This window comes from Vespa velutina, chromosome 9 (assembly GCF_912470025.1).
Source record: "Vespa velutina chromosome 9, iVesVel2.1, whole genome shotgun sequence".
Lineage (NCBI taxonomy): Eukaryota > Metazoa > Arthropoda > Insecta > Hymenoptera > Vespidae > Vespa > Vespa velutina.
The window spans coordinates 3,927,378-3,942,680 of NC_062196.1; the positions used below are offsets into that span (position 1 = coordinate 3,927,378).

General features: G+C 33.2%; 1 protein-coding gene across 17 annotated transcripts in view; it reads left to right on the forward strand.

Moving 5' to 3' along the window:
- The window catches only part of LOC124951551 (neurexin-3b), a 258,641-nt gene that overhangs the window by 138,851 nt on the left and 104,487 nt on the right, over positions 1-15,303 (forward strand). For all 17 annotated transcript variants that reach the window (XR_007101632.1, XM_047500099.1, XM_047500100.1 and 14 more), the window contains one exon: positions 5,267-5,419. Coding sequence is in view for 16 of the 17 variants with exons in the window: in XM_047500099.1 (XP_047356055.1) it covers positions 5,267-5,419 (153 nt within the window). In the remaining variant the exon portion in view is untranslated. The remainder of the gene's footprint in view (positions 1-5,266; positions 5,420-15,303) is intronic.

Genomic DNA, 15,303 nt, shown 5'->3' on the forward strand with positions numbered 1-15,303 from the left:
TCTATTCGAAAATTCGTATATCCGTCGATCTTTAACCGAAGTTTATAAGAATATAATACGATTGTTAAAATCGATCGATCGTTTTGTTTTACGATAAATTATCTATTCGATAAATTATATATTCGTATATATTAGAAATTAAAATTTAAAAGATTTTCGAATATTTTTTTTATATCTGTTGTAACAAATTGATAATTATACGAACGATCTGATTGGAAATGACAATTAAAATTGAAAATGAAAATCAAAATGGAAGATCGGTATATAACATTTTTTATTTGTCATATTATTTAATCAAATTCATTTTCGAAGTATTCGTAAAAACGAATTTGTTGTCATGTAAACAAAAAAAAAAAAAAAAAAATAAATAAATAAATACAAGATAAGAGAAAAAGAAAAAAAAATCATTGTACACTTTATCGACTTTCTTTGAATTTTATTGTCTCCTTTGATGCAAAAGTAACGATTCGATGTGATAAGAAATATTATTAAAAATGAAAGGGATTATTTATTGCTACCTTGATTCGTTCTTCGATGAATTAAATGTAGTGCAAAGATTTTCAGACGATTCGATTATTATAGAGAGGACAAATAAACGATCGTAAAGCAAACGCGTTGGACTGATTTTATCGACGTAACAATCTCGTGGACCGCTGTCGGGCTTTTCTATCAAATTTACAGCGTCGATTTTGACGTAATTCAATACGGTAGAATAATTAATCGAATATTAGCGGAAACGAGATGAATGTAATATGTCGATCGTTCAAATGTGACAGTTCCCTCGCAAATCAAATTTATGAATGTACGTTATAAAGTATCTCATAAATTTCGTAAAAAAATATTTTAATAACATCTTATTTGCATATCTTTCGAAAATGTATACGTTTAAAATATTTCCAACCATTTAAAAAAAAATTTTTTTCATTTGTAATACACGTTGTTATATATGATTTATTTATTGCTTTCACATTTATAAAAAAAAAAAATATATATATATATATGTATTATAATAATCATTATTTAATCGCAAGCAATGATAAATGATTAACGAATTATCATTTTAATTTGAAGGAATTTCAATTAGAAATCTGTATGCTTGATGTTATTTTATGACGAATCGCAAAGAATGCATTTTTTTTTGTTAGACGAAAAAATGTCGCGTAATTAGTTTGGAACAAAACATCGAGGCCACCGTTTTGGGATTCGTAGTTCAACACGATTATTCTAACGTTAAATATTTGTCGATCAAACGAATTGACTTTACGTTCACACACCGCAACGAATGCAACGAACGGAGGGGACCCTTTGTTAAGCAATTATCGCTTTCTCTTCGCATTGTCATTGGAAATGCTTTGATCGTAATTCATGAAGAGAAGCAGAGAGAAAAAGAAAGAAAGACAGACAGACAGACAGAAAGAGAGAGAGAGAGAGAGAGAGAGAGAGAGAGAGAAAGAGAGAGAGAGAGAAAGGAAGAAACGAGGAATACACAAAATATAAGAAAGATTTATACGCCAGTACCATCAATGTTTTCAATCAAACTTTTTATCACTTTTTTTTTTCTTTTATTTATAAATATGTATATGCAAAATAAATTTCTTAAAATCACTTTTCATTGATAATAAAATTTTCCAAAAAAAAAAAAAAAAAAAAAAACAAGAATATTATCGTAAAATATAAATTACATTGACATACATATGCATCAATTAAGCTAATATATTAATATTTAAAATAAATATTTACAAGTTAATTATTAGAAATTGAAATGGATTTAATATATCGTTTAACGTATCAAGAAATAAAGTAATGTCAATTTTTCTTCTGTCTTAATTTTTCTTCTTTAATTAAAAAATTTGTTCACTTTAAATATCCTATTATTACGTCGGTTATAAATAAACAATCAATATTCTAGAGAGTGAGACAAAGCAATGAGAAAGAAAGAAAAAAAGTGAGAAAGAGACAGAGAGAGAAAGAGAGAATATACTATAAAAAGAAAAAGAAAAAAAATAGCAAGAAATAATCCATAATTTTAAAGAATCTATCGATTCTGAATGGTTAACACAAAGAAAGTTAAGCACAAAAATAAACTAAATTTAAGGGATTAAAAATATCCAAGCGACTGCAAACCTCAGCGATTGCTCTCATTGCAACGAAATGAAATATTCATGTGCACGACTTACTTGTAAACTTCAATGAAAAGTATGAGGAAGCTTCTTCCGACAATTCTCTCTCTCTCTCTCTCTTTCTTACTGTCGACTACGTCGATATCGAAAGATCCGCAGAAGGAAGTCAGAGAAAAGTAATAAGGGAATTACGAATGAAGCAATAAACTTGTCTAGCGAACGAGTTACGATGAGGTGGAGCTAGTCTCGATGGTAGGTAATTTGTAGGGCGTTTCTCATCTGGATGATTTAAAAGTATCGCGTGCGAGTGACGCTCCAAAGGAATGAATATTTCTTTTTTTTTTTTTTTTTCGTTTCATTTTGAACGTCCATCGCGCGCGCGCGCGCGCACATGTGTGTATGTGTGTTTGTGTGTTCAAAACGCGACGAGAGAGAGAGAGAGAGAGAGAGAGAGAGAGAGAGAGAGAAAGAGAAATAAGGATTTAATGGGGGGGAAAAAAAACTCACGGCTGACGCCATTCTTCATCGAGAATATTTCTTCTCCTCTTTTTTTTTTTTCAGTTCCCCTCCCTTCTCCTTTTTTTTCTCCCTCGTAGCTTTTTCATTTAATTCTCCTCTTGTTCTTCTTTTTTTTTTTCTTTTTGTAATTTTTTTCGCGTTTTTTCCTTCCTTTTTTGTCTTTTTTTTTCCCTCTTTTTTTTCTTTTTTTTTTTTTTTTCTTCTTCAGCCTCGACGTCAAAGAGGGAACGAGGGAGCGAGTTACGAATCGTTCAAACAAAACGATCGAATAAATGCCGAGCATTGTTTACAGATATTGGATATCGGCGTTGGAGACGTGGAAAATAGGAAAGTGCGAAGTACGTAGGTGTAGGGAATAAGGGGTAAGGTTGGGGAAGGGTGGTAGTGTAGGGTGCGACTGGCTGAAGCACGAAAAGCGTGTGCTTCACCTATATCTACGCACGCCCATTTCGTTTCGTTTCGTTTCGTTTCGTTTCGTTTCGTTTCGTCTCGTCTCGTTTCGTTTCGTTTCGTTTCGTTTCCGAGTCGTTCAAAACGTACCTACGTACGTACGTACGTACGTAGGTACGTAGTCTACTACCTACATACCTATCTATAGATATACATATATACCATTTTCATTTCGCTCGATTCGAATAGCACACGCTGCTACTCTCGTCGGTCCGTATCAAAAAGCGATTCTCTAGGGAAATTCGTGCTTCCCATCTTTTCTCACTTTTTTTTTGGTTATTTTCTTTTTTTTTTCCTTTCTTTTTTTTCTTTTTTTTGTTTTTGCTTTTTTTTTCTATCTTTCTTTCTTTTCTCTTTTTTCTTTTTCTCTTTTTGTCTTTTCTTCTTCTTCTTTTTTTTTTTTTTTTTTTGTTTTTTTCTCTTTCCTCGTTGAATATCATTGCCCGCATGACAATATACGTACATACACAGGATTTTCTAGGAATTAATTGGCCACGGTTTAATTATTAGCACGTTCGTACGATATCTCTCCGATAATATTATTTCGCGAGAATAGAATTTATATAATTGTTACGATCTTGTTCATTACCTATAATTAATGGTCATCATTTGTTTTTATATTTTAATCTTAATGATTAATTGCTATCGTCGATCTTGAGAATGATAAAATATTATTTTTCTCTTTTTCTTCGTACGAAAAGAATATCTGACGACGTTAAATATTTCTCTTATTTCGAATTTCTCACGAATGTTTCGATCTTAATCGTGTTCGTTAAAATGACGAAAAGAAAGAAAAATATTATATTACGATTGAACGCAAACAACGATACGCTTTTCGAACGTGACCATTCTTCAAAATTCTTCATTATAGATCGTAATTTTTTTTTTATAAATGACGTATCTCTTTAGCGTTAGAAAAAAGATTTTTACAACGTCATCCATGAGCAAAGAACGACATTCGGTAACGATCAAATGAATCGATCAGCCATTCGAAACGTAGATCTAAACGTTCAGATATTTTGAGGAAATCGAAACGTCGGCAACTGTGTTCATCGACATTTAATAGGTATATAGGTAGATAGGTAGATAGATAGATAGATAGATAGATAGATAGATATATACGTACATACAAACGTACGTACATACTTTAGTTGCTTTCAAGTTGGCCCTTCGAAAACTGATTTTTACGATAAGAGCAAGCACAAACGATCGTTACACTCGATAACGATTTTCGAGAGAGAAGACATCGGAGAATAGGATAACGGCCGTTGAAACGAGAGTACCATCACCAGTTTCGTAACATTATACACTGTCGTAGCAATAAACGCAACAAGATTTATGCAACAAAGATAAATCACCTTCTACGTTATCCTTCTCCTTCTCCTCTTTCTTCTTCTTTTCCTTCTCTTCTTCCTCCTTCTCCTCCTCCACCTCCTCCCCCTCCACCTCCTTCTTCACCTCTTCTTCTTCTTCTTCTTCTTCTTCTTGAACACCTTCTGCCAACTTTCAAGACTATCAGTCCTTGTCGTCTCGTTTCGTGATCGTCTTTTCACTCTCTCTCTCTCTCTCTCTCTCTCTCTCTCTCTCTCTCTCTCTCTCTCTCTCTCTCTTTCTCTCTCTCTCTCTTTCTCTCTTTCTCTCTTTCTCTCTCTTTCACCGTGCGACGTTATCCCAAAATAATTGGACGGTCGATTTATCACCTTCCCTCCGCACTCTCAAGCGTACCCCGATTAAATTCGTCCCTTATCGTCTGACTCGTTCGAAAAATAATACGGGGAAACGATTTTACTGAGGTACAACGTTTCAGAAAATAATTTTCATTTTTCTGAAGAGGCAAAATAAACGACACCTTTCGACGAGATTTATTTTCTATAAAATTCACGTTATTATCCTCGATCGAGATTTGTCAAATTGATTTAAATTGATCAACGTTAATTAATAACATTAATACGTAAATTACAGCGTAATAATAATGAAAAGAACAGAAAAAGAAAGAAAAAAAAAAAAAAAAAAAAAAAAGAAAGAAAGATGGAAAACTTGATAGAGTTTTTGTTCTTTCTTTTTTTCTTTTTTCCTATCTTTTTATTCTATTATTGTCAATTCATTGATTGTCCCAATATATTCCGAACAAAATGACGTAACGAGTAAAAAGGATTTTCTTCTTGGTCTTCTTACAGGTGGAATTTACCGCGGAAGGCGTCAAAATGGAGCTGATAGAAGCGGCCAGAAGTGGTGCAGCGGGTGCCGCAGCCTGGGGCAAAATGGATTTTCACTGTCGCGAGCCAAGAGCCTCAGATCCTATCACTTTCACCACCAGAGATTCTCATCTCGTGAGTATATTATATTTCTTTCTTTTTTTTATTTATTTATGTTAATATCAAAAATACGAACAAACCATAATAATAATAATAATAATAATAATAATACTAATAATACTAATAATAATAATAATAATAATAATAATAATAATAATAATAATAATAATAATAATAGTGATAATGATAATAATCATTTTGACACATATTCGAAGTAAATATATATATATATTCCTCTACAATCGGACAAACTTAACGTGTAACGTTATATGTATATGTATAACGGCACTTTTTTATATCGTATATATAAATGTAATTTCGTTCATCAATTACACTCACTTATCATTTGCATTTCGTTATAATAAAAGTTATAACGAAAAGGATTTTCACAAAAACCTAATCATTCATCATCTCTCATCACTATCTTACATAAACATATATACATACAAACATATATATATATATATATATATATATATATATATATATATATGTATATATAAGAACGGTCGATCGATCGAATCGAGTCGAGTAAAAAGAAAACACAATGAGATACTCTATGTACGGCTAGACGTCGATACTTTTTCAATATCGATGCGGAATATAAAAAATATAATATTTCCAAACTAATACCAGTAACGCGTAGTGATAAGAATGATAAATATTTGCAATAGCGGATGGTGTATGGGGAAGATAGGTGGGAGGAGGGAGTTTGATCTTTTAAAATTAAAAAATAACTATGTATCATATAGTACATGAAATAATCTTAATTCCCGTCAGTCATGTTATACGAACGTACATAAGTAAATCGTTAAATTAAAAATATTCTATAATCGACGTTATTCGAAATCGCGTCTGATATCATACCAATAATCGATATTATTACCTTGACAATAACGTTAATACTCTTTAATATTCGATGATAAAGTAAAAAATTAGCTATAAACTATATAAAGAGTAAATGACTATATCTAATATGGCGCTAAACTCAACCTGTTCAATCTCATATCTGTCTCTTTCTCCCTCCCACCCTTCTTCCTTCCTTCCCCTCTCTCTCTCTCTCTCTCTCTCTCTCTCTCTCTCTCTCTCTCTCTCTTTCATATAACTACGCGTCGTCACCGAGACTTTTACAACTCTCGCTTAAAGCTCAAAGCTCATAGCTTGGAGTTTGCAAGTACGAAGGATACGTTATTCCATCTCTCTTCATCTTTCTCCTTCTCTCTCTCTCTTTCTCTCTCTCTCTCTCTCTATCTCTATCTCTTTCTTTCTCCTTTCGAAGCACATTCCTAGTCCTCTCGCATGTAAGCTGCCGTTTACGAGCGTGACCGTTCTTGGATTATGGTCGCCATCGACACTGCTCGTATACGACTCGGTACGTTAACCGATGATGTCTCTTCTCTTTCCTTCTCTCACAGGCAACGAAATGGGAACGCCTTTCGTGTTCTCGCATATTCTACCTCACCTCACCTCCTTTTATGGGCCGATCTTCCAACCGTCATCTTGTAAGAAGAACGTCACCAAGATCTTCTCTCTTTCTCTCTACATATCTTCCCCTCTTTCCTCTCTCTCTCTCTTTCTCTCTCTTTCTCTCTCTTTCTCTTTCTTTCTCTCTGTCTGTCTTTCTGTCTGTTTGTCTATCTATCTATCTCTTTCACTCTCACTCGGTAACTGACACAGCAAAAATATTTCATTTCTTTTAGAACGAAGGACACAATTTGTCCGATATGTGTTATCGTTGCTTGAACCTTTTATGTATACTTTAACTCATTCCTCTCTCCTCTCTCTCTCTCTCTCTCTCTTCTTTTATTTACCACCGTTTTTCTTTTTTGCTTTTTTTGTCGTTTCTCTCTTTTTCTTTTTTTTCTTCCTTTTTTCTCTTTTTTTTTTTTTTTTTTTATCTAGGATTTTAACGAATAGCAGATTTATCGTCAGTAACATTTCTGTAAGCATGTTTAAGATTTAAAAGGAACTGAATATTCCCAGGGAGGGAGGAGGGTGGGTGGGTATGGTGAACTACATACAGGATGTTAATAAATTATTCCTTCTAGTACGAGAGATCGAAGTAAATCTGTTGTAACTCGAAAACCTTTCTCTTTTTTTCACTCTCTCTCTCTCTCTTTCACTCTCTCTGTCTCTCTCTCTCTCTCTCTCTCTCTCTTTCTCTGTCTCTCTCTCTCTCTTTCTCTCTTTCCCTAAGCGGATGATACGCGTGGCATTTGTTCCTTCTTTCACTTCTTTCGTTTCACATCGAAACGGATCTAACCGATCCGATCCGATCCGGATTGCGAATACATCGAAAAGAGAGAATGTCTTTGAAAGAAAATAAGAAAAATAAATATATTACTTCTTCTCGTTCAAAGTCAACGTAGTTTTGCTTTTTATTAGATTTAAATGAAATGATATTACTTATGAAAATCGGAGAAGAGGAAAAGAGTTGATTGATGTGTTGAAAAAAAAAGAAAAGAAAAAAAAAGAAAAAAGAAAAAAAAAAATAGAAGAAGGTAAAAGTAAAAAAAGAAAAGATAAAAATAATTGTATATTACACATGGGAAAAATTAAATGTACCGTACACGTCGATGCATATTTGCACAAATCATTTAGGTATTCTATAATATAATATTTATATATATATATATATATATATATTTTTTTTTCTTTTTTCATAAATCTGTTCTTTTAAATCGACGATATATCATGTAAATAGTTTTTGATAACAATTGAACAATATTTAAATCGTCGTATTTTCTTTCTTATCTTCGTTTCATCTACTTTAACGAGAAGAACGGACTCTTTACGTGTTAGCTGGATATACGTATCCTGGATAAGGACTCGTTGGAGGTCAGGATAACTACTCGCGACGCGTCTTGCACGTTTAACTTCGTTGTCGACTGGACTTTCGTAAAGTTGCCACGAGTAAAGAAAGAAAAAGGAAAGAAAAAGGAGAGAGAGAGAGAGAGAGAGAGAGAGAGAGAGAGAGTCCTTCTAGTACGCGAGCGAGATTCGAAAGAAGGATAAAGAGGATAAAAAAGTCGAAGGAAGCTCGTTAATAGTTGAACTCTTCTAGAGACTCGAAGTAGGTTCGGGTAGTATCTATTCGATGTGACGTAAATCATCAAATTTACGAGTAGAAAGAAAAATGGAAAACGAGAGAGAGAAAGAATGAAAGAGAGAGAGAGAGAGAGAGAGAGAGAGAGAAAATATAGTACAATATAAAATGAATTCATTGAGATATATCCTGCGAAATGGAGTACACAATTATAACACAAAAAAAATAATAATAAAGAAGGAGAGAAAAATAACGGAAGGAAAAAAAAAAAAAAAAAAAAAAAAAAAAAGGAAAAGAAAAAAAAAAAAGAAAAGAAAGAAAATACAGGCAATAAGTAGAAAGGAAAAGTAGAATGATATAGTGCGATGAAAAAACAATAAAGAGAAAAGAGAGAAAGGGAGAGATGGTAAAAGAGGGGAAAAGGGAATAACAATGAAGGAAAAAAAAGAAAAAAAAAAAGAAAAAAAAAGGAAAAGAGAAAGGAGAAAAATCGATATAAATGGCGGAAGAGAAGCGGACGTAATTCACGAACGAAACGAGGCGCGACGTTTTGCAACTACGTGACGAGGATGTTAAAGTTCGTCCTACTCTCTTTCTTTCTCTTTTTCTCTCTTTCTCTTTCTTTCTCTTTTTATCCCTCTTTCATTCTCTCTCTCTCTCTCTCTCTCACTCTTTCTCTCTTTCTCTCTCTCCCTTATTCTCTCGAGTTGATTCGGCCGTCTATCACGGAACATTTTCGAAAAGACCTCTTCCCTGGCTCCTTCTCTTCTTCAACGTAGTGGAAGACGAGATACGAGAAGGAACGTTCATAAGATGAAGAAAGAGATGAACTGTCGCGTAATTTTCCTTTTAACTATGCCCGTGACCTCGGAGTAACTTCATGACAGGGATAGCCTAGTCATCGAGATAGAAAGTTTTCGAGACGATCGTTTAAAGGAGAGGATCTTTTTTCTTTTCTCTATTTTATTCTTTTTTTACTTTTTTTTTTTTTTTTTTCTTTTTCTTTTTTTCTTCCTTTTCTTTTCGTTTTCTTTCGTACTTCCTCGAAATTCCTTTTTCTTCCAAATGACTTCCCTCACATTTGCCTCATTGCCTTCGGCCCCTTCCCTTCTATTTCTTTCTTTTTTGCTCTTCTTACTTTTCCGATCGTTCAGGCGGTATTTTTATTCGAACGTGAAACCTCTTGTGAAAATAAGTGAATTCGAGCAACGTTCGTAATTATCGCTTTGTTATTCTCTCGGATCGAGTGCAGAGTTCGATTACATTTAAGAAAGATAGAGAACGATAGATAGAAAGATAGATAGATAGAAAGAAAGAAGGGGAAAAAAAAGGAAAGAAAGAAAGAAAGAAAGAAAGTAAGTAAGAAAGAAAGGAAGGAAGGAAGGAAGGGAAGAAATAAAAAAAGAAAAATATATAAAGAGTGGGTAGACTATTAACGTAAATTGATGAACTTAGAAAAGAAGGTATCGAACACTGCACCGGCAAGCATCCTACAAATTTCTGAACTCCATCCATCTCTGAAAAGTGCTTTCTCTCTCTCTCTCTCTCTCTCTCTCTCTCTCTCTCTCTCTCTCTCTCTTTCTCGTTTTCTTTTTTTTTCTTTACCATTCTCCACTTTTTTTCCGTCCTTGAATGCAAAAGACAGAGTTTTTCTTCTCTTCTATTTCTCATCTCTTTTTTATCACGATAGTTACCGATAATTAAAACGCGATATGCTTGGACCTGAATCTCTTTCTATTATCTCTCTCTCTCTCTCTCTGTATGTATATATATATATATATATATATACATAGTGCATCCATTAAAAGAATGGCCATGTTCTTGATTGGATCTTCAACAAAGTCTCTAATTACCGATAAACCTTCTTATCGGACTAAGTTTAAAAAAGAAAAGGAAGGTAGAAATATATATATATATATATATATATATATATCTATATATATATATATATATATAGAGAGAGAGAGAGAGAGAGAGAAAATGTTGACCACTTTTTTGTTCATGAAATTATTAAAAGTCTTTTTTCGTTCGATCTAATTTCTCATCGACGATTACATTTAAAAATTACAGAATAACCACATTTGTAATGATCTTACGAAAGAACTTTAGAAAATATTCAAGAGTAATATGCACTTTTAGAACTGCCTCGTTAAACATAATAATATTGGATGCGACATTAAACGATTTGGAGTCGAGTGGTAATTAGTTTTGCTCGATTACGAGACTCTCTCTTTCTCTCTCTCTCTCTCTCTCTCTCTTTTTTTGTCGCTATCTATGTTTTTCTTTCTCTCAGGGATATAATTTTAGCGAGCGAACGTTTTCGCAAACGTAGGAGACGGTCATCTGTGATTTAATTGGAAAAGCGTGATACAGGCCGCGAGCAGTGCATTTACAAATGAGAAACGATGAAAAACATTTCCTTCAAAATTATCTACGAGTTGAAAATGTTCAGAAATATAAAGATGACATAGCGTATAGACGCATACACACCCTAGTATCCACTTGGAATCTCAGGAATTTTTATATTTTCGTTCGGTCTCTTCGTTACGAATAAGTTTATATAACACATTGTTTATTTAACATTTTAGTTATGATATTTAATTATCATGATGTACAACTATTCACCGGGAATAATAATAATACGAATAAAAGAATAATGATATTTTTAATTTTTAAATAAAATTGTTAATTAATTTAATGTTATGTTATAATATAAATTTTGCATAAATATGTATATATCTTATACTTATGTTACATATATATATATATATATATATATATATATATATATATATATATATACAGTTATGTATTTCTATATATTTTCAAGAATCTCAGATTAGACATATATCTTTCGTCTCTCAACAATGGCACCTAGAGAATGGAGGATTAATAAGCAAAACACCGGAATATCCGTTAATCCAATTAGTCAAAGACTGGCCCGGAATCTGTAAAGCCGTACACGTGAACGCTTCTCGCAAACCTACCTCACAAAGGATTCACTCGAATGATTTAAATTTTAGAGAAACGTTTCTCGTTGAATTATTCGGATCGAAGTCAGAAGTCGGTAGATATAATCGTACAAATACTCAACGTTACAGGAGGGTAAACTCGAACAGGAAACTATTCTCTTACACGCATATAGGAATAGAGAGAAAGAGAGAGAGAGAGAGAGAAAAGAAATAAGGGAGAATGTAATAACCAATTACGAATTTCCTAGTTCGCGAACTCGACCATTTTCCAACATGAACCGCATGAGCTTTCGCGAATTTTCCCAAAAGTTTACCAACTCTCATGAGTTTTACCGAGATCGATCGTCATCATACTTGAAGCGAACATTACTAACGATAGATGATAATTATACGTAGTTACGCGTGAATTAAAAGGAAAAAAAGAAGAAAAAAAAGCGTGAGAGAGAGAGAGAGAAGAAACTCCCACAGTCAGAAAAAAAAAATAGAGAATAAAAGAAAAAGAAGGGAAAAAAGAAAGAAAGGTATTCGAGTATCAGGAGACTGGAAAATTAAGTGAGTCTATAGGGAAAGAGTGTGCGTGTGTATGTGTGTGTGTGTGTGTGTGTGTGTGTGTGTGTGAGAGAGAAAGAGAGAGAGAGAGAAAGAGAAGAAGAACAAGAAGAATGGAATATAGAAGAGAAGCTAAAGACTGGTCAATTAAATTCCCGTTGTTAATTCGAGCAATTAACTCTTGGGAAACACTGGAGAGAGAGAGAGAGAAAGGTAGGCCGGTTAATTAAAGGAGTACCAGCGTGAATTCAAGGAGGTAAAGCGTTAATTAAAAGGTAGATCGACATATAGAAGTACCGACGACGACGACGACGAAATTTCGAAGGTCGTGATTTTAAAGTGAGAAGCATAAGACTATGATAACATCTCGGCTCAGGAAGATACAGTTTTTCCTGCAAAATATTTTTCAACGAGATCATTCGTTTCGTGCTTCAAAAAGAGAGAGAGAGAGAGAGAGAGAGAAAGAGGGAGAAAATTGAAATTAATATTTCTTTCTCTTACTCTCTCTCTCTCTCTCTCTCTTTCTCTTTCTCTTTCTCTCTTTTTCTCTTTGTTTTCTTTTTCTGCACTATTTCATTTTCTTTTGTTTATCGAATCGAAGTTATCTGTGGTATCTTCGTTAGCAACGAATGCAACTATTTTTAGACGTAATGCAATAATGGGACGCGTAATTCAAAAACCGGAAGTACCGGACTCGGGAAGCGAGTATTTCATATTCATTATTAGCTCACAGCTGTTACGTAACGAACGAGTCCGTAGGGTGAAAACTGTACGCTTCTACTATACGCATGTATGCATATATATATATATATATATATATATATATATATAACATTCATACCTGAATGCATGCATGCATACTTACATTACGTACATACACACGTAAATACATAAACGTTCATATATTGTATATATTTATATATATACATATATATATATATATATATATATATATATATATACACATACATGTATGTAGAACGTAACGCATCTATTGCATTGTTTGCGCTCACATTCAATTCAATTATTCTCCTTTTTATTTTTTCCTCCTTTTTTTTATTCTCTTTCAACGAGGAACAATAGATCGTATCGTTTCGTTTCGTGTCGATTTAAGACATATGTATATTATATTTAAATGATCAAAACGAACGGATTCGTGCAAAATTAAAAAAATAAGTTAGTAGGTATCTATATTCAAAATATATATCATAAATATAAATAAGCGTACCATAAATTTCTGTACTCTAAAGAAAATAATTGCTGAAACGGAGAAATAGAGTTTTGACGCAGGAAATAAGAGAGAAAAAAAAAAGAAAAAAGAAAAAAATGAGGGAAGAGAGAGAGAGAGAGAGAGAGAGAGAGACAGAGAGAGAGATATTAGATAGAAAAAACATTTTTATGGAAATTTCAATACCATTCTTTTCCTCTACCAAAACCATCATTTTAGAGATCCTGAATAATATAATTTCCTTGTTGAAATTCGATATATAAATCGAAAAATGAATTTCATTGTTATCAATGAATTCCAATTGACAATCATAATTATTTTCATTAGAAATAGATGTTGATCGATCTTGGGATAGGAAGGATAAGTGGGTTAGATGGATAGGTGGGTTGAATGTGGGCCGAGATGGGGTGTGATGGAGGATGGGATGATTGGGTGGAGGATAGGGGGTGGTCGATTGAAATGCGTCCTCGGTTTCGAACGTGACGTTAGGAAATTAACATAAAGTTTGAAGGATCTCGTTTTAATTTTCGATCGAGTTCTCACTTTTACTTCCCCATTGAATTTTTATTTCCTTTCTCAACCACCTTCTACCATCCCCCTATCCCTTCCCACTTCCACTCTCTTCGTACTCCCTATTCCCCCACCCCCTTCTCCCCATTACATCCTCTAACCCTCTTTGATATCGATTCGCGACACCGTTTGAGAAACAAAATCCCTTGATGAGACAAGTTTCGCAATAAGGGTTGCATCACACTGTCGTACAACCACATTGACGAAACCTCTCTTATTAATGTGGGCTCTCAGGACACAATATTACAAGGCATACAAGAGAAAGTTTCGAGCAACTGAAACCTCTTAGAAGATACTCGAGATATCTCGTGCTTTCTATCTATCTATCTATCTATCTATTTATCTATCTATCTATCTATCTATCTATCTATCTGTCTATCTCTGACGCTTTGTTTTTCTTTCTGTCTCACTCCTATTATCGCGAGTATTCAATCGTTATCTTTTTCGATCTGTCGATCCTTGCAAGAGATAAAATGAAAAGATGGAAGAAAAGAAAAAAGTAAAAGAGAAGAAAAAAGAACGAAGAAAAAAGTGATAAAATCGATACGTAAGCGGAACATTGATACTCTTTATATTTAAATTTTATTTCGTGTTCACCTATAATCACCATATCGAAAATCGAAACGATCGGGGAACATCATTCGTACGTACACACGAGAGAAAATTAAATTTTTCTGAGATCGTTCGTTCATCGGCCATCGCTCGTAACGTATAAAACGATCAATAAAAGATTTTCACGATATCGCGTTATTTTATGTCATTCTTTTATCCACCCCGCCTCCTCCCCACCCTCTTTCTCTCTGTCTCTCTATTTGCCTTTGTCTTTCTGCCATACTCCTCTCTCTCTCTCTCTCTCTCTCTCTCTCTCTCTCTCTATCTATCTATCTATCTATCTATCTATCTATCTATCTGTTCTTCTCTTTATCATAGTTTATTGATTTTAATCTCCGGCCTGGAGTGGCCTCAAACTTTTCTATCATTTTACGAAGGGGTAAAATTAAAGCTGAACGTAAATTTCACACGAAGAAAATATCGAGGATAAACGCAAGACGTAGAGGGAAATCATTGATAACTTTGTTCCTCTTGAAACTTGTCCTTTCATGCGAAACGGGATGTAACATATATTGTCAAACAATATTGCGAGGATATTTAATTCGTTTTAACACGTTGAATGACGGATAATTTTTTTCGTTTTAACATTTCGTTTTGACCGTGCGATCCACGTTAGAAAACTCTTGGAAATATTTAAAAACTTAATGAGTTAAAATTTATACAAAAAAAAAAAAAAAAAAAGAAAAGAAAAAAAAAGAGACAAAAGAAAAGAAGAAAAAAAAAAGATAATTACTGGACAGAGAATGGTGTAATATGTACAATAACTATTATTGCAATTACATTTATACGCCATATAATCGTAATAAACGTAACTATTATTATCATCATATTATTACCGTATTTCCGATGTTATTGATATTTCGATGGATGAAGATATATTTTTTTTAATTAAAAAAAAAAAAAAAAAAAAAAAAAAAAAAAA